Raw genomic sequence first — 25,189 nt, 5'->3', positions numbered from 1 at the left:
GCAGATTTTGGACGCATCAATGTGTAATTTTGAATCTATGATTTTTGATTATGTAAATAAGCTTATCAATGATTTTTTTTGTTTGCCAAGGGCTTAGCAATGTTTATGTAGATTATCTAGCACTTGACAGGGAACAGAAATCAGAAATTTGAGGGTTACACGGAAGTACGGAACCACCAAGTTTATAATTAAAGGGAAGGGTAATGTTGTAAATTCGAGACCAATTTTTCTCCATATGCGAATCTTCTTGTTGGCCCTATCAGTCTCCATCGTTCCGATCTATATTTCTTTTCCCTTTTCTTCATAAATCAGGACACCAAAATCCAAAACCAGAGGGGAAGAGGTGAAGCAAAATTCGATTTCCGGAATTTGTTTTGCGGTTTCGTTAGATCTCTGCAAAAATGTCTTCAACTTTCAGCGGAGATGAAACTGCTCCCTTCTTCGGCTTCCTCGGAGCCGCTGCAGCTCTTGTCTTCTCTTGTAATTGTCTTTCTTCAACTTTTCATGATCCTTCGGTATATGGGGTTTGGGGTTTTTCCTCTGTCCATTTTGGGATTTTGGGTTTTAATTTTGATCACTTTCGTTTCAGGCATGGGTGCTGCATATGGTACTGCGAAGAGTGGTGTCGGTGTTGCATCTATGGGTGTCATGAGGCCTGAGCTCGTTATGAAGTCGATCGTTCCAGTTGTTATGGCTGGAGTTTTGGGAATTTATGGTTTGATTATTGCTGTTATTATCAGTACAGGAATTAACCCCAAGGCGAAGTCCTACTATCTGTTTGATGGGTATGCTCACTTGTCTTCTGGTCTGGCTTGTGGTCTTGCTGGACTTTCTGCTGGGATGGCAATCGGGATTGTTGGTGACGCTGGAGTCAGGTTATTCCTTTTGCTCTAATAGGTTGATTAGTTATGGTACAATCTTTGGATGTTGTTTTATGTGTGTCATTGATTGATATGCGATCTGTGTAAATTGGTAGTTATTGCCTAATTTCGCGGAGTGATTACATAATTAACTTGTCTATATGCTTTGTCTGCTGCCTGTGGGCTGTATTTTTATCTGATGTATGTTTTTGTTAAAAAGTGGGAACCTTGGGTGAATGAAGCACTACTAAATTAGCTCTTAGCAGTCTGGGAATGGTGATTGCCTTATTCTGACTGGAAGATGATGTGAAAACTGAAATTGCCAAGTTGGTTTGCTGTGTCCATTCCTTTGGTTCTAGGGTTGATGAACGTGCACTGGTTAAAATTTCTTATTTATTTTTAGTGGTAGTTTTTCCTTTAGGAGAAAGAATGGACCTGTCATTTTTATTATGGCTGATTCCAAATTCCAATTCTTGATTCTCTTTTGCTGATTTGTCGTTGTGTTTTAGTTATTTGTTCATACTAAAATTCTCACTGAGATGGCCTAATTTTTTTGACTGAAGAAACATAAATCATTAGTATGGTCCTTTTCTTCTTTTCTGCTCCTGGAAAAATATTTTCCTGAATGTGGTTTAGAGGCCAGTGTGAAATCTTAATTGTCAAATGAGTAAGAAACAGGCAAATGATTAGAATGAACTTGAGGAACATGCTGTCTGATCATTTTTAGGACATGGTTAGCCAACTCAGAGACATTTTTCTTTTTTCATGATATGTATCATTTTGGTAGAGCAATTTTGTTTGAAGTGAGACTATTGATGTAGACCCAGCATGGCTGCAGGATGCGGCTGCTGTGAGAGGAAGCCTGGTGGCAATTATTTTTGGTTTAAGGTAGCATTCTCATAAGGGAGTCCCAGCTTGAAGAAGAGGTGGGACTGGGCAGAAATTTGACATCTTAAACGTACGTAAATGTAACCTTCTATACTGTACATGCAAACAGTGATTTGGGTGCTGTCGTAGGTAGTTGGTGTGAAGATCAGCTGCTGGATTTTAGTGGAATATTCTAATATGAGTTGCTATTAGTTTAGTTTTAGTTTTCAGTTTTAGCAAGTTATTGTGTTTCTAGTTTTAGACTTAGAAAGTAAGCTTAGCTTTTGTAGTTTCTATTTCAGTTTTTCTTTCTTTTAGTTGAATTCAGTTTTGATTTTTGTTTGGTTTCTATTTTTTGAGGCCTTTTATTTGGTAAAGATTAGGCAATGATAGTTGTACTAAAATAAGTACTTGATTAATGGAGTTTCAATCATATGCTTGCAATCATTTGTTCTGAGAAACTTGTTTCAACAGTTGAGATGGCTTTGGTTTAGATTCCAAACACTGTGATGGTCTAGCACATTTTCTTTTTATATGGGGGGGGGGGGGGAAGAATGAAGTGGAGCAATACATGCTTCAGTCATACTCAGTTTATGTCATCCTAGTTGTATTGGTCCTGGGGTGCAACTGGTCTCCAGCTTGTGTCTGGTTCAAGGTTGACTTTAGCATTACCTATATCCAGGTAAATTATATTTGAAGTTCTGATGAAACAAATATGCAATTTCAATGGAAACAAATTTGAGCTGAACTTTAGAAATTTAAATTGTGAAGCAAAAATATCACTTCGATGGTAGTGAACCTCCAAGAACTGCTTAATTCCTTTTCTTCCTCATCTACATATCTTTTTTAATTCCTTTTCTGCCTCGTCTATACATCTTTCCTCCGTTTTGACTTGGCCTTAGAGTGATGTAGCCTAAGTAGGGATAGGGGTAATAAAACCAAGATATTGATCAGAACCAGCACCCAAGGCCAAAATAGGGTAGGTTTAGGTAGGTACTGTTGAGACTTCATCAACAGTAAGCTTGTGTCATTGATGTTACAGTTATTTTGACCGCTTCAATTTATTTATCGAAGTCTATGCAACTGCACTGAGATGGTTCGGCGTTGAATAAGGATGGAATCCTGTGGTGACTAACAGTTATATGACTTAAATTTGCAGGCTTATGCATTTGTGTACAAAATTGTTGTTTAGTCCCATATTATTTGAATGATATTTTTCCAAAAAAAGCGTGGAATACAGCATATCCAGAAATCGCTTGACACTTGACAGATATTAATGATATGTTAACCATCTCTTCTTGTGTAGAGTTGGAAACGTGCATACTCTGATGCTGTTGTTGCAGGTAGACATGCATGGACATACAAAGAACAAAGCAAATTAGATTTTAAAATTTGATAAGTGACTAATCTTGACCATGTTTTTTTTTTATCCAACAGTTGGAATGCCACATCATCTGCCACATGGCAGGATAGATATTATGTGATATTTGGGAAAATAATAGACCATTGTGACAATAGTACTTTTCCTTATTTAGAAATTTTGTTTTGCTTTTATCTTTTCTTATATTATGGTTTTTGTATGTTCCGTATTAGTAGAGCGTCTATTGGCCCAGCTATAATTTTTTTTTTTAAAACCAAATTGATAGGTGTAGTGGTCATAACTCATATGCCTCATGGAGGTTATGTATTAGATGTCTTATTATCTGATTACATTCTATGTATCTTATTCTGTTGCGGATCTTATGGTGTTGAGAACTGGAAATGAGTTCAACGGGTTTGGAGTTGTTATATACTGAAGAAGAGCAATCCTATTTGAATTAACTGCTGGAGTTTTCTAGTGGAGTGTTCTAGAAGTCCTGCTGACTGTTGTCCACCGAGAGGGTTACATAAAAATTAGCTGCAATGCTTCAGGAGTCAATATCTGTAAGAAAAGAGGAGCTAAACACAGTCAGAGAAAAACTAGGTATTATGATTGGCGCTGGTTGAGTCGCTTAAATTCTGTTTAGTTGGGAAGTGTAGATTACCCAGCTTGGGACCATGGTTTGAGATCTTGGTCTCGACTAGGATCTTGGTCCCTCAGAAAACTGAGATTGCATGAGATAAGTTTGATCATACATCATGATAATGTTGTTCGCATCTCTTTCTGTATGAACTGCCTCTTCATGCATCTTATTTATCTTTTTATCTTCTCATACTACTTGCTTTGGAAAGCTGTTTGATACTTCAGTACTGCTTTATACTCTGTTATAGAGATGGGCACATGGGATGGTTTTTTGCATTATAGGGTCCTACAGTAATTGTCTATGTTTATTGTGGGAAATTACTAAGAACAAGTTGATGCAGTATCAATAGACTGGTTCAATCGGTTTTGCTCCAACCCAAGAAGGACTGGTCCAATGGGTTTGGCCCAACAAGAGTTGGACGTAATTAAGTAAATTAGTTCATTTTAAATTTAGTCATTTAATAATTGTTTTAGTTTTCCTAAGTAGGAGTGAGTGAGACTTTGGTTTGTGTTTTGTTTTTTGAGTTTCATATTCCAACTAGGATTTGTGTTTTTTCCCCTTTAATAGCTGGTATTGGGATGTAATTTCAGATTGAATAGAATGAATTGAGAAATAAATCAAGTGTTATTGAGAATCAGATGAGGTAATGGATGAATTAACCAAGTGTTATTAAGCCCATATCTATTTACATTGGTAATGGATGAATTAACCAAAGACATTCAAGATGAGGTCCCCTGGTGTATGCTTTTTGCGGATGATATTGTGTTGGTTGATGAAACCCAAGTGGGAATTAATACCAAATTAGAATCATGGAGAGTAGCTTTGGAATCAAAAGGCTTTAAACTTAGTAGATCGAAGACTGAATATCTAGTTTGTAACTTTAGTCATGATCGGGCAGATGATGAAGTGGTGATACTTGACGATAAAGAGATTCCACAGAGTGATTGTTTTAGGTACCTAGGTTCAATCATAAGTAAAAAAGGTGATTTAGAGGATGAGGTTTCCCAAAGAATTAAAATAGGGTGGATGAAGTGGAGAGGTGCATTCGGGGTCTTATGTGATCGGCGTATTCCATTAAAGCTTAAAGGAAAATTTTATAGGACCGTTGTTCGACCAGCTGTGATGTACGGTGTAGAGTGTTGGGCTGTTAAAAAGAATCATATAGATAAACTTAGTGTAGCAGAAATGAGGATACTAAGATGGATGAGTGGCAAAACTAGGATGGATAAGATAAGAAACGATCATATTAGAGTTGGTCTGGGAGTTGCTCCCATAAGTGATAAGCTTAGAGAAAGTCGTTTGAGGTGGCACAGACACATTCAACGGAGACCTATAAATGCTCCTGTTCGGAGAAGTGATATAATCCATATTGAAGGAACTAGAAGAACTAGGGGTAGACCTAAGATAACCTTAGGAGAAGTGGTGAGAAAGGTTATGTATAGCTTAGGCCTTGTATCTAGCATGGCCTCGAACAGAATTGATTGGAGGGCAAGAATCCATGTAGCCGACCCCATTTAGTTGGGACAAGGCTTATTGTTGTTGTTGTTGTTGTTGTTATTGAGAATCAGATTTTGAGTTCTTTCCTCATCCTCTACTTTTCCTTTCTACGCCAGCCCACCATAGCAGCCTATTTCTATGGTCTGCATTCCAAATCCTCAAAATACTATTACGGTCAGAAGCCCCTGGTAGAAGGTACTGTAGACCTTGAAAGATAATATAAATGTTGGTGTGCCTCTAGGGTGGAAGGCTGTTGCTAGGAAGTTTGGGCATGGGCCTTTTGGACCAAAGTTTAGTTCAAGGTTGTTGGGGCCAATATGGGAATAGCTGTGCTGAATCACTGGTAGTATCTTATTAGACTTAGCATTGGATGGATCTGCCAGGGTGTATACCTTAACTGTGAGCTTGAAAGCAAAGGTTCCGGCAGGCTTTTGGGTTGGCCCAAGGTGAATTGGTCTATTGCGAAAATCATTGAGCTGGTACATGAGATGGGTTTTCTCTGATAAGTTGGTCTCTCTGATAAGTTTGGTCAAATGAACTGCTGCTTCATGCTTGTTATTGATATTTTTTCCTTTTCTATACTACTAGCTTTGGGATGCTGTTTCGTATTACAGTACAGCTTTATACTCTGTTTTGCAGATTGCCAGATGGGACTATTGTTTGCATTATAAGTTCCTACAGTAATCGTCTTTGCTTTAATTTTATTCTATTGTAGGGAATTACTGGATTGTTGTGCTTTAAAGATTAATCTTTAGATGCCCCTTTCAGTTAAACCGTATTTTTTAAATTTGTTGTGGACTATATGCTTCTTTTCACCATTTAGCACAGTATGCACTACCTTGATGCTCCTAGTTCTTGTAATCTTCAGGGCCAATGCTCAACAGCCAAAGCTTTTCGTTGGTATGATCCTCATCCTCATTTTTGCAGAAGCACTTGCCCTCTATGGTCTTATTGTGGGTATCATTCTCTCCTCCCGTGCCGGCCAATCTCGAGCAGATTAAAGATTTGCAAACCAACGGCTTATCTTGAAGCCCTTCATGTTATAAATTATCTAATAGAGGGGAAAGAACTGCTACAGATTCAGATTATCTATGATTTATTATTCATTTGTGATAAAACCAAGCCGAAAGACTTGTATATGGGGAGTCGAATGAAACTAATTATTCTAGTTTTTGGGTTAGGGAAATTATGTTTTCATTTCTGATTGTTGGTACCTGCAGTTTGTTTGCCGCTGTCGCTCTAGTTGGTAGATTTGAAATATTAGCTTGGATGTTTTTGATAGGACAATGAGCACAAATGTTAAGTTTCTTAGTGGAAAGCATAGTAAAAAACTAAAAAGCCTAGTTACATACATATGTTAAGAAGGGGACTCTTATAATAGTGGTTTATCTTTCTACCAAAAGAATAATAAATAAATGTTAATAGGGGGGCATTACGTTCTGAACATTCTTTGTTTGGGTGAATTAGCTGAGTAATATATACTTTATTTCTATTAAAAAAAAAGAAAAGAATCTGCTTGACGGTAAACCATTACAAATTTGTCTGAGCACATTATTTTTTGACCGCACAATTCACCGAAAAACCAACATTAGGTGTAGTATTTTTTTTTTTTTTTTTTGCCCAACAACTACTAATGTTATATTAACATTTGCCAGGTAATAAACTTGGAAGAAATATTGTTTAAACAAATAAAGCGAGGTGGGACTAACCACAAAAACCTAGAAAGAGCAAATAGATTTGCTCCACAAGCAATAATATCAGCAGCTGAGTTTGAAGATTTGTTAATAAACTTAAATTCAACAAAAGAGAAATTTGTAGCAAGCTGCTGAATTTCTCTAATAATATTCACACTCACCCAGTCAATGTGCTGCTGATTACTACAATTTAAAACAGAAATAATAGATTGACAATCTGAGAATAAAATAACTCTATTAACATAAGAGTTGAAAGTTAAATGAAGTCCATTTCTAATAGCTTCAGCCTCCACAGTAGTGACTGATGAGCTAAAGTAAGTCTTAGCCTGGGTCGCGATAAAGCATCCAGCTGAATCCCATAAGAGAGCTCCACGACCTCCTTGCAAAGTAGTTTTGTTCCATGCTCCATTTGTATAAACCTGATGTATATCAAGAGAATAAAATATGAGGCTAATTGTTGTTTTGAAAATAGAAATTTTTCGGTGCAAAAGAGACACTATTGTGTTGACATCCACCAATTTCATTAATCTGAGAAGATAATCAATTCATAATATGTGGAATTGAATGCCTTTACTATCAAAAATAATTTTGTTCATAGTACTCCAAATACATCAAGACAAAGTGTCCAAAGAACATCTATGATATGTATCTCCTTGTAAACATGAAACTTGGTATGGATAAAATTGATCCAATCAATCATAAAAGAGCCATGAAAATCATTAGTATCAATTCTAAGGGGGGATAGATGCCAGCATTCTTTTGCATAAGGACATGAAAATAAAGCATGTCATATAGTTTTTTATTAGAAGTACATACAAGGCACATTGTGGATGGAGAGCAATTTTTATGAAATAAAGTACCACACACCGACAAAGCTTCATGAGATGCTTTCCATATGAAATGTTTTATTTTTGGAAAAGTGGGGATGTTCCAAATTTGTTTCCAATGAGAAGTTATTGAGGATGATGATGCAATGTTGCCATGATAATCAGTCAAAGAGAAATATAAGAAGTAAACAGACTTAATACTAAATGTCCTATTTAAAGATTTACTCCAAATCTACTTGTCAGGTGTGTTTGAGGAGAGGATAGGTAATGTTTTTATTTGGTCCACTTCAGTGTTGGAAAAGAGGGAGAAAAGAAGATGAATGTTCCATTGCAAAGAGTGCCAATCAATTAATTTATTGACTTTTTGTTGGACCATTGGCACATGGAGTGGAAATAATTTTATGGATAAGAAATATGGGTAACCATGGATCCTGATAAATAAGTGCATCGAAGCCATTGCCCACTTGCTTAAGAATACCACGAATTAGAATTTCTCTACCTACTAAAATGCTTTGCCATCCCCATGAACAGTTCCAGGGCACTCGACTTCAAGGATGGATTTATGACGAAGGTATTTAGCATAAATTGCTTGTGCCCATAAACATTCAGGATTAGTTAGTAAGCGTCAACTCTGTTTTGCTAATAAGACTTTGTTAAAACATTGAACATCATGGAATTCCAAACCCCTTTCAAGTTTCCTCATGGATAAGGTTTTCCATTTAACCCAATGAATACCTTGGCCATTGTTATTTTTCCACCAAAAGGTGCGGATCAATTGCTCAATTTTTTTGCATATCTCATTTGGAAGAAAAAAGCATGACATAACATAGATTGGAAGAGCATATGCCACTGCTTTGATAAGAATCTCTTTTCTGGCCGAGGAAAGGAGTTTTTCATGCCAGCCCGAAAGCTTTCTTCTTAACCTATCAGTGATAAAAGCAAAATTTTGTGTTTTTAATCTCCAAACTGAAGAGGGTAAGCCAAGGTAAATGCGATGGGATGGAGCTTCACAAATATCCATGGTGGAGATGATTTAAGTGCGAAGATCCGCGGGGTTCTATGACTGAAAACTACAGTTGATTTTGAAGGATTGATGTGTAGGCTAGATACTAGTTCGTAATCCTGAAGAAGCACATTGATTAAGGATGCATTTTCAATTGAGACTAGGGAGAACAACATGCTATCATCAGCAAAGAAGAGATGATTGATCATTGGAGCCTGGGGAGCTAACTTAATGTCTAGAAGACGAGGAATTCCTTGATTAGATATAAGTCTTTGGGTGAAGGTTTCCTGGCAGAGAATGAAAATATATGGGTTAAGAGGGCATCCCTAACAAATTCCCCGTTGTGGGGGGGGGGGGGGGTGATACATTGAGTCAGATCTCCATTAACTTTGATTTGGTATTCCACTGTGGTTATGCATTGCATGATCCATTGTATCCATTGATCAGCAAATCCAAAATTTTCCATGGTATGCTTAATAAATGACAATTCATGCTTATCATAGGCTTTGCATAAATCTAACTTGATAGCTATATACCCCGATCTTGATTGAGATTTCTTAGTGAAATGAAGGTATTCATGAGCTAGGTATATGTTATTGGAGATTGTGCGGCCCGATACAAAGGCGCTTTGAGTTTGACTAATGATGGACCCTAAAATGGGTTTAAGACGATTAGTCTACACTTTTATATTAGATGTAGTAGCATATTAATATTAGAGGGTACTAATAGTCTAACAGAGCATTCCATTATGGGGTTGGGTTTCCCCTATAGGGAGGATGGCCATAAGGTTTAACGAAGGGCAATCTAGTCTTTTTCTTTAAAAGTCAAAAGAAGGGACTAATTGCTTGTTTGTTAAGGAAGAAATTCTAAACTAGAGAAGAAAGAGGGAATATCAATTTTTGAGTGTGCTTTGTCTAGTTTTGATCAAGTCCATCGAATGGTCATTCGGTGTTCAATCGAGTTGAAATTTCGACTGGAGGTTCTTAACTTCTTGAACTTTGAATCCTCAATCGTTGGATCGTGCATCTAAGCTCTGGAAATCAGTGCAATATATACGTCTTGTGATGCTATTTTGTTGAGATTTATCTAAAACTTCTTGATTTATTTATTTTTGCAGTTTAAATATTTGATGGCGTACGCTAAAAACTATTGTTCTTGATGATTGTTGATGTATACCTCTATCTTCAAAAGATCCTTGTATTTCCAATTTTGGTGATTAGTGGATTGTTGGGTGGACTATAGTCCTGAGGTTTTTCTTCTTCACCTCGCAAAAGTTTTTCACATGAAAAATGTTGTGTTATGTACTTGTTAATTTGTGGACATGTTTATGGATGTGTGTGTGATACAATTTGCAATCAAGTTGCATGTAAAAGATATTGTTTACATTGTATTGGATAAATTGCTTGCAAAAATTTCTATTTGTTTGTTTCTTAACATGTTCAATCAAGAAGGGGAACAATTTATTTGTTTCCATTGTTATTGTCAACATTGTGGTTTGATTTGTCCGTTTCTTCCCCATCACCCATATCATTAGTAAGTGACAGTAGTTTTGTACCACAAAGAGTAGCAACAAGCTCAACAGAAACCGTATCACTATGGGTCAATAAATCTTTAATATATTTATGTTAGGTAGGAAGCAAGTAATGAGAAGATTGTTGAACTTCAATCAATAAGTGGATTTTTGTTAGTGACTGCATGGATATTGTCGTGAAAGAGCTACGAACGTTTGACGTGTTCTTTTACTATTTGATGGCCATAATTGAAAATGTGGGGGTATGAACTTAAATATAAGTTTTATTTTACTCTTCGGGTTTTAAATTTTCTAACTTTACAATCAAAACCCATTATCAAAGTCGATCAATCATTCCTCGAATGAGGAAAAACCCTATGTTGTGTATCCCTTGTTGTTCTTTGACTTACCCTTCTACGATTCTCTTTCATTGTAGTGGATTGAATCATCAATTTTATCATCACTATTTCCTCTTTTGAAGAGTGGTGAAATAGAGTACTAAAAAAACATATAGAAAATCATTTGGAAAAGTTGTTGAATGCCCTAGCATGTGATAAACAACCTTCTTCTCCAGTAGTTGTGAGCAAATATGCTTTGATTTAACAAATCAACATCAAAACTAGATGAAGGAGGTTGTGAACTTTGCTTTTGTGTAGGGATGTAAATTGATAGTTGAAAATTCGAATCCGAATTCGATTTGTATTCGTATCTGTTTAAGAGCATCCTTCGAATTCAGATGATCCGATTAATAATCGGATTCAGATGATCCGATTAATAATCGGATTCAGATTCAGATATGCAAATTTTATTAGATATCTAATAGATACTATTAGATATCTAATAATCGTATTCAATTAAAGTTTAATTTTGGGGAATACATCATTATCATTTCATTAATATTCATTAATGGTGACTAATTACATTAAACTACCAATGGTTTTTTTAATCGGATATCAGATATTCGAACTACATCTAGATATTTTTATCCATCCGATTACTTTGAATTTGAATCATATATTACCTTGAAATCTGATTAGCCAAACAAGTTTGAATTCAGTTATAAATATGCATGTCTGACATATACTGAATTCGAATTCAGATAATGTATTTAATAATCGAACTCGGATTCAGATATTAACATATTCAAATCGAATTTGATCCGTTTACATCCCTATTCTTGTGTCAATAATATTCATTAGAGCTCCTCACTCAACAACGCTTGTGCTCTTCTTCTTCTTCTTTTTCCTTTTGGTTTTCTGGTAAATGACTTTGTTGTCTCCACCTCAGCAACAACTTCATTAGTCATTTTTCTCCTTTTTTGTTTCCCTTTTGTTGGTTTCAAACTTAAGTAACGCATTCTCCTCTTGAAATATTGTTTAATTGTCCACCAAATCCGATCTTATATCAGAAACGACTGCATTTAACTTCTATAACTTCATTTCTGGTTCATCCTCCACTTGGCTTATTTTGTTTTATCTCATATTTAGTCCCTCATTTTCCTCTAATATACTCTGCACCTCAATTTCCTTGTCGATCAAATCTTCTTCAATTCTCAATATCACCCTTGGTTTTCTTTGGTACTTAGCCTCTATTGTTTCTAGTGCACCCTTTAGTTGTTCCATCTCAACATTCAAAGAACCTAGTGCAGCCTTTAGTTGTTCCATCTCAACATACAAAGAACCTAGTGCAACCTTTATTAAAATGCAAGAATCTCTACTTGTCAAGTTATAGATGGATTGTGTCATTTAGTTCCTAACTGGAAATTTTCAATAATGGTTTGGCATTAAATTGTTTCAATAGATTTGAGAATTTATTTGATTCTATTTCTTCTTTATATACTAGAACTTAAAAGCGAACACATGGTATTGATCCTTGATGAGTTGTGAGACATTCTTTTTTGTATGATAATTGTGAATTTGTGTGATTAAATCGGGTTATCATTGATATTCTTACCCTTACGAAAAGAAGATGATAGAACTATAGAAAACCTTGATAATGAATATGAAGTGGAACATTTTTTCTGTGAATCTATGACATGGATTCATTGGCGTTGTATGGATTTTCATTGAATTGCATAATATATGTTGTGATGCATAGTTCCTTTTTAGAGCCCATAATAATTGTGTACAAATTGATCACTAAATGGATAGAGTTGATGAAAGTAAGCCTAAGACTGGCATGCAATTTGATTATGATGAAGATGATATCATTTCTACAATATGTATGATTGTAAAGTGGAGTTTGACACTTGGAGACTATATGCACACAAGAGTAGACAAGATAGCTTGAAGATAATAGCTAGGAGGTTTACTTGTTCCAAAAGTGGTTGCAGAGTAAAAGATAAGCAAGATAGACCCATAATAAATAAAAAAAACCTACAGCAAAGACAAAACCAAATGTGAAGCTTGCATGGGAATCAAGCTTTTGAGAAATGGGAAATATAAATGTTGTGATTTTGTTGAAGCTCATAATCACGAATTGCACACCTCAGACATCACTCACATAATGAGGTCACCACGAAAAATCTCAGACATGAGACCCTTAAAATTGAGTTGGCTGATGAATCTCAAATTAAAGCTAAGAAAACGATTCAATATATGGGCGCACAAGCTGATGGAAGTCATAACTTTGGTTATACAATTGTAGATTATTATAATTATTTAACCATCAAACAATGTAAAGGGTAATCACGTTATGGTGAAATAGGGTGTATGCTTTAATATTTTGAAAATCAAGTTACGCTTATTCCCTCATTTACCTATATGGTTCACTTAGACATAGATGAGCTAATTACAAAGATATTTTGGGTTGATGCAAACATGATATTCAATTATGCAATCTTTAGTGATGTTGCTACATTTGACATAACATGAAAACAGACATTTTGGTGTTTTCTCTATGATTAACTATCATAAATGAACAATTATATTTGGAATAACATTTTTTTTTATATTATGAGATGACAAATTCATTCAAACAATTATTCAATACTTTCTTGGAAAGTCACAAAAGTAAAGAACTCAAAACAATTTTAACAGCTTATGATGCCACCATGTCAAAGGCGATCTCTAAAGTTTTTACTAGATCAGATCATGGTTTGTGTACATGGCATCATGTATAATGCAAAATGCAATGAAGCATTTAAGGAACTTATTGATATTAAATGTGCAACTGTGTATATATGAATATGATGATGAAATAAACTTTGAGATTGCATGGACAAACTTCTATAGAACGGAACATGTGGTTAAAGATGGTTCATGGTTGGGTCATATTTATAAACTGAAGCACAAATGAGTGAAATGTTACATAAAGTATATATTCGCAAGAGGAATGAAAATACAATGATGAGTGAAAGTTTAAATGTTGACATGAAAGAACACACTAGCATAATATGGATATTGGACTTTTTGTTGAATCATTTTGCAATAATTGTTCAATCAAACGTGAAAATGAATTAAAAGCTCAATTTGATGGATGGAATAAGAGTTCAAAGAACAACCATATGCACTCATCTATTGTGTGCCAAGTAGCACTAGTCTACACTCTCAAATTCTTTGACCTCTTTCAATCTAAGTATGATTGGACACCTATGTGCCATATAAAGCATTGGAATGAGAATATAAAATGCGTAAATACGTAGTTGGTATATAAAAATAAAAAAAGGAATATCAAGTTAATGTGATCCAGGTAATTTTGCTATTGAATGCTATAAGAAGTTTGAGTAATTTGGTATTCTATGTTGTCATGTTTTGAATGTATCGGGCATTTTTGACATCAAGAATATACCTGATGCATATATCTTGTATTAATGGACAAATGCAACTAGAAGTATATCAACAGAGTATAACAAGCGCAAGCATGTTGAAGAAGATATAGATATGGATGAGCCAAAGCAATATAGTTTTCTTTGTTGTACCTTGGTAAATAATGCAATACAATCATTTAAATTTATAAAGGGGTTTGAATATGTGACGAATGTTGCTTTTGATATGTGAAGACATTTAAATACTATTCGTGATGCCTACCATTAATCTTCCTGAAGATGAACCAAGTAAAAGACTTGAAAGAAAAAAATGAAGAAGACAGAGGACTACAGTAACCCCATCACTAGAAGAACTAAAAGTGCTTTGAAAAAGAAAAACAAAAATAACTAAGGTAGAAAAGGGCAATATGCTCCCTCATTTGTGATCAACCGCATCCAAATGATGTTCTTATGATAATTTCTAAGAGTTGTCAAAGGTGGTATGTTTAAGCGGTTAAAGACCCAACTTCCCTAGGGGAGGTCTTGGGTTTGCACCAACTCGGTGGCATTATTATAAAGCTCCCCCCCCGAGGAAGTAAATCGTGGTGCGTGCAGCTGGTCTAGATGAACCTGCTAATGTTATGATTTTTTTCTCATTAATTAATATCTCGTCATCTTATAAGGTATAAGGGACACCTAATTCTCTGTTTCAGCTATACATTTATCCCAAATTTCAATCACTCAAGTATTTAATTATAGTATATTATCGATTTTTAATGTTCTTGTATCAAGTGATATCATTAATTTTTCATTCAAAACACCCAACTTTTGTAGGTGGGTATTATTTCCTCCTAGCCTATTGATCATGAGAGTAAGGGATAATACTTCTTTGTTGCAAGTAAAGTAGTTGTGTATTTTACATATCTAACTTATTTATTATTATTCTATAAATGAAGTAATACTTAGTATTTTGAGAATTTGTTATTTATGTGTAGATAACCATTGAGTGATGCTTTTGCTGCTATTATGGAATATAGAATTGTTTATCATAGGCTATTCAACATAGTCGATACTTTGTGAAAATAGATATATGAAATGAATATGCATTTGAAGTCTGTAGCCATTATGACTATAATTGATTACTTTTTCTAATGGATTTTTGTTTAGTAAGTTAGAGTCCTCAACTCAAAATGGTAGAGCACCTAAAAAATAATTAGGATATGGTAGTACGAATATACTAGGCCTCAAATATATTAAGGACTTAAGAAATTTTAATTTTTGGCTAGAATTGTAAGTGGCATAAGAGAATTTTGTATTAGATAAATTTTTAATATTCGAACATTAGATGTGTTCTCGAATGTATATATTATTCTTTTTTTTTTTTTGTGTGGTAAAAATGAATGTATTATTCCATAGTATATGTTACTGTGGATGGTATTATGATTGTGTGAAATTTTTGATACGTTACTACTGAAAGACATTTGACGTATTATTGTAGAAAAACAATTGATGTAATATTGTGGAAAGGCTTTTGATGAAGAAAAATTAATCGATGATCACATGTTGTAAATGTCATCATTTTTAAGGAATATGCTACCCAATTTTTTGAAGAATTTGTTATCCAAAATTTAGTTTGAAGTGTATTTAAGATACACACATGAACAATCAGAATGATTTGAAAAGTTATACTTTAGTTTTCATCTGCAAATGGACAATGGTTTTCCAAACAATAATTAAGAGAGAAGAGCTTTTACTTTTATGTTTTGCATAACTATACTTTCACCAAAAAAAGAAAACCAATTATAATAATAATAATAATAATGTATGAATCCTCATGTAGTCAAATCATCCATATCCTAGTTAATCTCCAAGACATTTTCCATTTTGAGCAAGGATTCAATACAGGAAAAAAAAAAACAAAAAAAAAAGGGTTTTAATCCCAATTATGAAAGTCTTGATGCAACATAAGAAATACACATTAGTCTATTTATTTATTCTGAGTCGGTCTCTGGCTTTCAAGGGTTTGATTGCTATGAACTCTTCTACCTCTTGGAGAAGCGGAAAGGCTAATGTGACAATACAATCTGTCTCCTTAACTAAAAATAGAAATGTTATGATGATTAATATGCAACATTAGTGTAGAACACCCAATCAATCTCAAGGAAAAAGAAAAAAATAAATTCTCAGAAGTCAATGCTAATGATCCTTCCCATCTTGGCCCTTTTCGACCTTATGCCAGTGTGAATGTTCCTTCTTCTGTACCCTCATCTCATACTCTCTGAACATTTAATCACAATAGCAAAATCTAAAACCTAATTTTTCAAGTCACTCACATAGACAAATGACTTACATGTAGTCAAAGTATAAAAACCATTGTTACTAGGCCCAAATTAAACTAACATCCAGTTACAAGATAGGAAATAATGGCCATCCATATGTTTCTTCAGAAGCTTCATGTTGAGCATCAAATTAGGCTCAATCCATAGAAAGATCTCATGATTCTTCACCCAAACCTTAAACTATGAAATCAGGAAGAAGGGTGGGAAAACCTTTTCAACAAAAGTAGTTACATGCCAAACTAACTGGTGATTTGCAATATGAGGGCTTAGGGATGAGAACTTCATTTACCAGTGTTAAGGATAGACCGTTAGCATACAGTTAGTGTGTTGTTTACTATAGTTAGTTTTATATTTAGACATATAGTTACTTCATTACATTGTATAAACTTCTATAAATACTCTTTGTACTATACTTCTCAATATATTGAAATACATTTTACACTTGTCACTACATGGTATCAGGTTCTGTTTCGGGCATTTGCCCTAATGTTTCCTGCAATAGCTTTCGCTTCTAGGGCTGCGATGTCTTCTTCTTTTTCTTCTTCACTCGTCTCCATTAACGTTGCAGTAGCCTTACCTCTCAAGCTTTCTTCTTCTAATTTCTTGCTTTGGAAGGCGCAATTCACTCCATTACTTCATGGATATGATCTCTACGGTTATTTGGATGGATCTCTACCGAGACCATCGTTTGATTCTTCCCCTATTTCTAAAGATGGAGCTTCCCTTGTTTCGTCTACGCTGTTCTTTGGGATTGCTAGGTTTAGCTAATCGTGAGCTGGCTTGTGGCCTTGGTTTCTAAAAGAATACTTCCTCATATTGTTGCAGTGACCACATCTCACGAAGCTTGGACGAAACTCCATCGAGAGTTTGCGATTTGGCTCAAGAACTCGAATTTTGGAGCTTAAGAATCAGTTGTTTCAAATATAGAGGGGTTCCCACTTCCCTATCTATTAGTGATTATATTGTTGAGATTCTTGGAATTTTCGATACTCTTGATGCTGCTCATGCGCCAATTTCATATGAAGATCTTGTGTTGGTTACTCTGCGAGGGCTTGGAGATCAGTATCAAGATTTTGGGACTTCTTGTTTGCTCCGTGCTGAACTAGTCTCTTTTGATGATCTTTAGGGGTTGCTTCTTGCTCAAGAAGTTCAAATGAGAACTTCTGCTTCTACTTCTATAAATCCCATTCTCATTGCTAACGTTGTTGTTCAGAATACAAATGGTTCATCTCGAGCACCGCAAGATTCTTCTCGAGGTCATTTTGGTAATTGAAGGCCATGGAGTCGAAGTTATCTTGGTGGTAGAGGTGGCTATAATTCTGGTAATGGTTCTTGAAACCGAAACCTTGTTGTTAATTCAATGAATCCTATGAGTAATGGTGCTGCAAATTATGGTACTGCGTATTTCTGGTCAGTTTTCTCATACTCCTTCCTTTATGAATGAGCCAAGGGTAATTTGTCAATTGTGTCGCATTGAGGGACATTTGTGTGCTCAATGCCCTCAAAGGTTTAATCATGCATATGTGGGTAAGCTTGTGTGCTCGTCTATCCTATCTTCTTCTAAGTCTTCTTCTAATTCTTTTTGTGTTGGAATTTATTAATTTGATTAATAAATTAAATGCCCAAGGGCAATATTGGAAACTCACTATTAGGGCGGTTACAAAATAGGGTTATATATTTTGGTAACCACCGCATTAGTGAGTAACTGAGTAATTCATTCGCACGAGCGAATCTCTGAGAAACGGCGGCTCCATCTCTCTCTCCCTCTCTCTTAGAATCGCAGGCTTAGAAATTTTTCTTTCATAGTTATTGATCTTCATTCCATTAATCCACGGCATTTGGGTTGTGGATATTATTCCCTTTCCCTGTGATTGTGGAATCTCGCCGGTAAATCTTTGGTGGTGGAACGAGAACGTGGATCTAGACTTCCGCTGCGAATACTTCAAGTAAGGGAAAGCGAATCCAGGTAAGGAATTTTTTCCCCATCAATTAATTGAATTGAATTACTTTTGATGTATTACTAACATTGGCATCAGAGCAATTGGTTCCCACGTTTATTGTTCCTCCCCATTGTTAAATTTTATTGTATGGATCCAATGGGAGGATCAAGGGTTTAATACGAAACCCATGGGAGAATTGATAGGGTTTTTGGAAACCTTTAATTTTGATTCGGATCCGAGTGGGAGGATCCCTGTGAATTTTCCTAATGAAGATTTGCATGAATTGATAATCCATGATGATAATTTTTGTTAATAATTTATTGTTGGATTTTTTTTTTCATGTGTTTTTGGATGATTTTTGAGTGAAAAAAACGTGTTTTACCGTTTTTTTTTTGAAAAAATTTCGTTCAAGAAAAATTGAAAAATCGCCGTTTTTGGTCATCAGGCTGACCAGTCGGTCTATTATCGGAGTCCCGTGACCGAGACGGAATTTTCGCCTGGGAGACGGCCATCCGTCGCAGCAGAACGCGACGGAATTTCCGCCTGGGCATAAAAAGGAGACGGAATTCCCGGGCAAAACCGCCGGGAGATGGATTTTTGGATATTGGTCTCCGATTCAGAATGTGTTCTAACTACCGGACACCAATGGCCCGACAATCGTGTGATGTTTGGGCATTGAGGGCCTATTGGGGCCTAGTGGGAGCTAATGAGGTAGAAGTGTTACGTATGAACCACCTCATAGCTTTAACATGATTGCATGTTTTATTTTAATAAAACTATTTTTTATTTATGGGTCTATCAATCATGTTTCTTGCAGAATGAAGCTAGTGTATAAGTCTATGTGGGTTTGCATGAGTATTTGATTGAATGTTTTTTTAGCATCTCTTTTGGTTTAAGTGCTTATCCCATAGGTTGACTATGCTAGTGTGATTTTTTGATGCATGAGTTGTGTTTTATGCTAGATTTATTGAACTCATTCTTGTATGTAATGTCTCTAGAATAAATGGCTGCTACCAAGAGCATTGTTGCTAACTCGCGAAAGGAGATTAAACAGAATGAGAGGTATTATGACTTTTGGCACCGAAAGAGCAAAGATCTCCAGAAGAATAGAACATGCCGAAACCGTAAACTAGACCATGTCCCCACCGAGGAAGGTACCACCATAGCGGAACCTTGAGCTTTACAATGCCTGGAAGAGGAAAGACAGGGTAGCCTAATGTACGCTATGATGTGTACTAGGCCGGATATTTGTTATGCAGTGGGTTTGGTTAGTCGATACCAATCAAACCCAGGCATAGAGCACTAGAAAGCAGTCAAGAGGATATTGAGATATCTCAGAGGAACGAGTAACTACATGTTGTGTTACCAAGGATCGGATTTGCGGTTAGTTGGCTATAGTGATGCCGATGGGGCGGAGACATCGATGAGCGCAAATCAACCTCGGATATGCTTCTTGCCGAATGGCGGGCCATTTCGTGGTGTAGCAAAAAGCGAGCTTGTATATCCCCTCGACCATGGAACAGAGTATGTGGCATACTCAGCTGCGGTTCAAGAGGCTGTTTGGTTGAGGAGATTCCTTCGACAACCGGGATTGTGATGACATCCAAAGAGGCTGCCCTTGTCTACTGTGATAGTACGGCAGCTCTTAGCTATGTCAAGGACCCCAAGTATCATGGGAAGACCAAACATATACAGTTGAGATATCACTTTGTTAGAGACATTACATCAAGAAAGAAAGTTATACTTAAGCACATATCTACTAGTTTGATGGTAGCTGACCCTCTTACCAAACCTATAGCCAAGGATGTTTTTATTTCTCATGTAAAATCCTTGGGCTCATGAGATTGTGACTTATTTTTGTCGAGACTTTCTTATTAATGAGTAATATGAGTTCATTCCAGCATTTTTTATTCACTTTACGTGTGATTGTGTTTTGATAGCATAAAACAAGATATGTCAATAGGCAAGAGAATGGCTCACTCACACGAGCATTCGCCTCTGGCGCCTTGGAGGTGAGCAGAGATGAGACAAATTGTGAATGACCTTGTGTAGGTCAATTCATAATCATGATGTCGCCTTGATTTGGAATCAAGATGAGTTTCTCTATTGTGAAGAGAATCGACATGAATGTTCCCACTATTCATGTTGCCTATAGAGCAGTCAGTACTTATGTGCGCTAGGGTGGCGACAATAAAGAAACTCGGTTAGGCGCAAGAGGTTGCGACTAGACTAAGACCCGTATGGTGTTGAGATGGACATACGTTCTATTGTATATAGAATGCTCCACCATAACACATATATCATACTATGTGTGCTTAGCGATCATTGGAAATAAGAGGATGGATCCTGCTCCTCTCATTGTGTGAGTCCTGGACATTATGGTCCATTAGTGTTCTTAGTGACTTTCGACGACATCATGAAACGAAGGGTTGATGTGGCTACTTTGGGTGTTACCTATGGTCATGATTGATTCGACCTAAAGGGGCACTACCGGAAAGGAGTCAATCCTAAGTGTAGTGATGGTCAACGAAAGGAAAGGTTTGATTCAACCGCACCCTAAAAGTGTTTGCTGGCGCCAACCGTATGTGTTACAAGAGTGAACATTTAAGGACAAGAAGGTGATCTCTCGGAGGGATCGAGATACCTTTAGTCCGGTGAGTTTGAATAAACCTAGACACCGTGTTATACTAATGCTTATTTGATTTGTTTCTATGAGTGATGTGCCATTCGGCCTTCGGGAAGGTTTCTAGTTTGGGGCTCACGTGTCGAAGTATATCACCGGCCGCACAACCCATTTTGCCGCATGACTTGTGGATATTAGTGTCCGGGACACGGGTGGTCTATGTATCCGGGATGCATAGTGAAGAAATCAATATATATGTATATCGGGATATGCATGTGTGCGGACACAAGAGGTCTATGTATCCGGGATACATAGCATAGAGATTGAATGTGTATATCGGGATATACAAGTGTGTCTTGGACACATTGAAAGATAACACTTGCCCTTGTGCAAGTGGGAGCCAGAATTTATTAATTTGATTAATAAATTAAATGCCCAAGGCAAATTGAAACTCACTATAGGGCGGTTACAAAATAGGGTTATATATTTTGGTAACCACCGCATAGTGAGTAAGTAACTGAGTAATTCATTCGCACGAGCGAATCTCTCAGAAACGGCGGCTCCATCTCTCTCTCCCTCTCTCTTAGAATCGCAGGCTTAGAAATTTTTCTTTCCTAGTTATTGATCTTCATTCCATTAATCCACGGCATTTGGGTTGTGGATATTATTCCCTTTCCCTGTGATTGTGGAATCTCGCCGGTAAATCTTTAGTGGTGGAACGAGAACGTGGATCTAGACTTCCGCTGCGAATACTTCAAGTAAGGGAAAGCGAATCCACGTAAGGAATTTTTTCCCCATCAATTAATTGAATTGAATTACTTTTGATGTATTACCAACATTTTGAATCTTGGACTCTGGCTCTAATTGCCATGTTATTGTAGACTTAGCCCATTTTGCTTTTCAAGAGCCGTATACAGGGTCTCAGAATGTGGTAGTAGGTAATGACAATGCCTTGGCTATTTCTCACATTGGCTTGTTGTATGTTCATCATGGTGCTTCTATGTTCAAGATATTTGAGGTTCTTTTAGTACCCAATATCAAATACAATCTATTGTCAATTTCTAAGTTTTCTCAAGAAATGGTGTTTACTTTGTCTTTTATTCACACTGTTTTGTTGTTAAGGATTAGCAGAGTCATCAGGTTGTGTTGCGAGGCCAAATTTTTAATGGGCTTTATGGTATTTCTTTCTTAGTTCATGGTGGTGCTACTGGTTCTGTTAACCTACCTACTGTCAAGAGTGCTTCTACAAATTCTATTAGTAACCAGGCTGCTATCAATTTTAATGACAATATCCCCATCTTCTTGTATGTTGGGCATTTGGGTGAGATGGGTACTAGTGGGCCTAAAGAAGTGGGTACCCCTGCCGATGGATCTCAAAATTGTTTTTCTAAAGCAGTGGGTACCTTAGATGATGGGCCTCCCAATTGTTTTTCTAAAGAAGTGGGTACTTCTATTGATAGGCCTTCCACTTGTTTTCCTAGCTTTGAAGATACACCGTCCAATGTCACTATGACCCAACTTATACCAATATCTGATCCAAACTCCAAATCGGATGCCATATTATCCTCACATCAAATGACTATTCTCTACCAAAAAAAAAATGACTATTCGGTCTAAAATAAGGACTTCAAAACCCAAATCACGATTTAATTTTTGGGTTTCTAAAGTAGAGGATGACGTTCCCACTCCTTATCTTCAAGCAGCAAAATCTGCACATTGGCATCACACAATGCATGAGGAGTTTAATGCTTTGGTTCAAAATGGTACATGGGATTTAACTCCTTCCTTACCTACTCAAAATGTTATTGGATGTAAATGGGTTTTTCGTGTTAAAAGAAAAACCCAATGGCTCCATAAGACTATTATAAAGCTCAATTGGTTGCGAAAGGTTTTTATCAACGGCCAGGCTATGATTTTGGTGATACTTATAGTCCTGTTGTAAAGCATACTACCATTCGGATTATTCTTTCACTTGCTATCTCCAATCATTGGCCTATTCGACAACTTGACATTTCGAATGCTTTTCTACATGGGGGTCTTAATGAGACTATTTTTATGGAGAAGTCGACTGGATTTGTTGATACAGCTTGTCCTACACATGTATGTCAGTTTAAAAAAATCTTTATACGGCCCTAAACAAGCTCCTCGTGCTTGGTATACCAACTTACTAAATTTATTATTTCTCAAGGATTTGTTGGGTCACGTACCGATACCTCCTTATACTTTTACAAGTCTACGAATGTGACCCTTTATTTTCTCATCTATGTTGATGATATTTTGGTGACCGGTAATAGTCTCCTAGCTATTTCATCTCAAATCCTTGGCCATTGTCTTTGCTATTAAGGATCTTGGCAATTTGCATTATTTTCTTGGTATTGAAGCACATCGTACACCTGAGAACTTGTTACTTTCTCAACACAAGTATGTTATTGATCTTTTAGTACATACTAAGATGAATGAAGCTAAACTAGTTGCAACTCCAATTGCTTATGGACCTTTGTTATCTATCACGGATGGCAATATTTTAGAGGATGGTACTGAGTATCATCATACTGTTGGAGCTTTGCATTATTTGGTTAATACTAGACTTGATATAGCTGTTGTTGCGAGTCATGTTTCCCAGTTCATGCACTTACCCACTGATCTACACTGGGGAGCTATCAAGCGGATCCTTCGCAATCTTCTAGGAACTTCTACCCAGGGTTTATGTTTTTCCTCGACCTCTTCTATGACTATGGTCGGGTATTTTGATGCAGACTAGGTAGGTTGTCCTGATGATCGCCGCTCTGCAACTGGTTTTTTGTGTTTTTCTTGGTCATCATCTTATTTCTTGGGGTTCTCCTAAGCAACATACTGTTTCTCACTCTTCTACTGAGGTTGAGTAGCGTGCTCTTGTGTTGTTGTTGCTGAGATGCTTTGGATTCGCTCTCTATTTCACAAACTTGATATCTTTCTTCCTACGGCTCCCATTATTTGGTGTGACAATATTGGAGCTACTTACATGACTGCGAATCTCATTTTGCATGCTCATACGAAGCATGTCGTGATTGACTTTCATTTTGTCCGGGATCTTGTGGCCACAAGACAATTTTCTGTACGCTTTGTTTCTTCTATTGATTAGTTGGCAGACTTACTTACCAAAGGTTTGTCTCATCCACGTTTTTATAGATTCAAGACAAGCTTACGATCATGGATCCGTTGCGCTTGAGAGGGTGTGTTAAGGATACACCGTCAGCATACAATTAGTGTATTGTTTACTATAGTTAGTTTTATACTTAGACATACAATTACTTCATTACATTGTCTGAACTTCTATAAATACTCTCTGTACTATACTTCTCAATATATTGAAATACATTTTACACTTCTCACTACAACTAGTCATGTTTCAACCAAGAAATGCCCATCTCAAATTCGAGATGATGTTGTAGCTTAGGTTAATGTTGAAGGAATGAATGTTGTGCTTCTGGTAGACTCTTCAATTATGCAACAAAGCTCTTGCATTATCTCCGTGTTGTCTTGTCATAGTATTAGTAGAAGAAACAAGTTTCCAGCAGCTTCAATACATCATTATTAGCCAACATGAGAATTAGCTCTTGATGATACAAGCACATTTAGATGGTGGGAGAAGACAAGGGTAGTTATTATCTTCTAATGACCACTAAGCTTGCTTTTAACCTGTGGAAATTATGAAAGCAGGATAACAACACTTTCAATTTGCAATAATTCATCAAGTATTGAAGTCACCAAGTGTAGGCACCAGCTCAAAAAGAAACTTACGTTTCTATGGCAATGAAATTATTGTCCTGTGGATGGAAAGCAAGAAAAGCCAATCAAAGCAGATTTACTTGCCATCGCCAGAGAAGAAGGCAGTTTATAAAAGGCTAGGGCATTCAACAATTTTTCCAAAATATTTTTTGTACATTCTTGAAGAACTCTATTTCACCACTATCCAAAAGAGGGAACAATGACAATAAAGTTGCTGATTTGATCCATTGAAACAAAAGAGAATCACATGAGGGTAACTTGAAGATCAACAAGGGATACATGACATAGGGTTTTTTCTCACGCAAGGAATGATTGGTTGACTTTGATAATGGGTTTCGATTGTAAATTTAGAAAATTTAATACCTGAAGTGTAAAATAAAAATCATATTTACATTCATACCCCGCTCTTTCAACTCTAGCCATTGGATTGTAAAAGAACACATGGCATGTTCGAAGCATTGTATGTTTGCATGGACGATATCTGTCTAGGCACAAACAAAAATCCATCAATTC

At 36.3% G+C, this 25,189-nt stretch overlaps 1 protein-coding gene across 1 annotated transcript; it reads left to right on the top strand.

Moving 5' to 3' along the window:
* The first annotated feature begins 261 nt into the window (after window positions 1-261).
* Window positions 262-6,327, top strand: LOC149010972 (V-type proton ATPase 16 kDa proteolipid subunit). The gene is made up of 3 exons (XM_089162214.1): window positions 262-480; window positions 590-875; window positions 6,096-6,327. The coding sequence occupies exons 1-3, from the start codon at window positions 402-404 to the stop codon at window positions 6,226-6,228; spliced, it is 498 nt and encodes a 165-aa protein (XP_089018340.1). The 5' UTR covers window positions 262-401; the 3' UTR covers window positions 6,229-6,327.
* Window positions 6,328-25,189: the final 18,862 nt, after the last annotated feature.

The sequence above is a fragment of the Hakea prostrata genome, chromosome 7, assembly GCF_041222555.1.
Source record: "Hakea prostrata isolate BN-2017 chromosome 7, UWA_Hpros_2, whole genome shotgun sequence".
Taxonomy (NCBI): domain Eukaryota; kingdom Viridiplantae; phylum Streptophyta; class Magnoliopsida; order Proteales; family Proteaceae; genus Hakea; species Hakea prostrata.
The sequence above is the reverse complement of the archived record's forward strand: the minus strand, read 5'-3'. Positions and strand labels throughout refer to the sequence as shown.

What these genes read in the sequence shown, in the direction of transcription:
- LOC149010972 (XM_089162214.1), top strand. Translation starts at nt 402, where the DNA reads ATGTCTTCAACTTTCAGCGGAGATGAAACTGCTCCCTTCTTCGGCTTC. An exon ending in TGCAGCTCTTGTCTTCTCTT is followed by an intron (nt 481 to 589) that starts GTAATTGTCTTT and finishes CTTTCGTTTCAG; the next exon opens with GCATGGGTGCTGCATATGGT. An exon ending in GTTGGTGACGCTGGAGTCAG is followed by an intron (nt 876 to 6,095) that starts GTTATTCCTTTT and finishes TGTAATCTTCAG; the next exon opens with GGCCAATGCTCAACAGCCAA.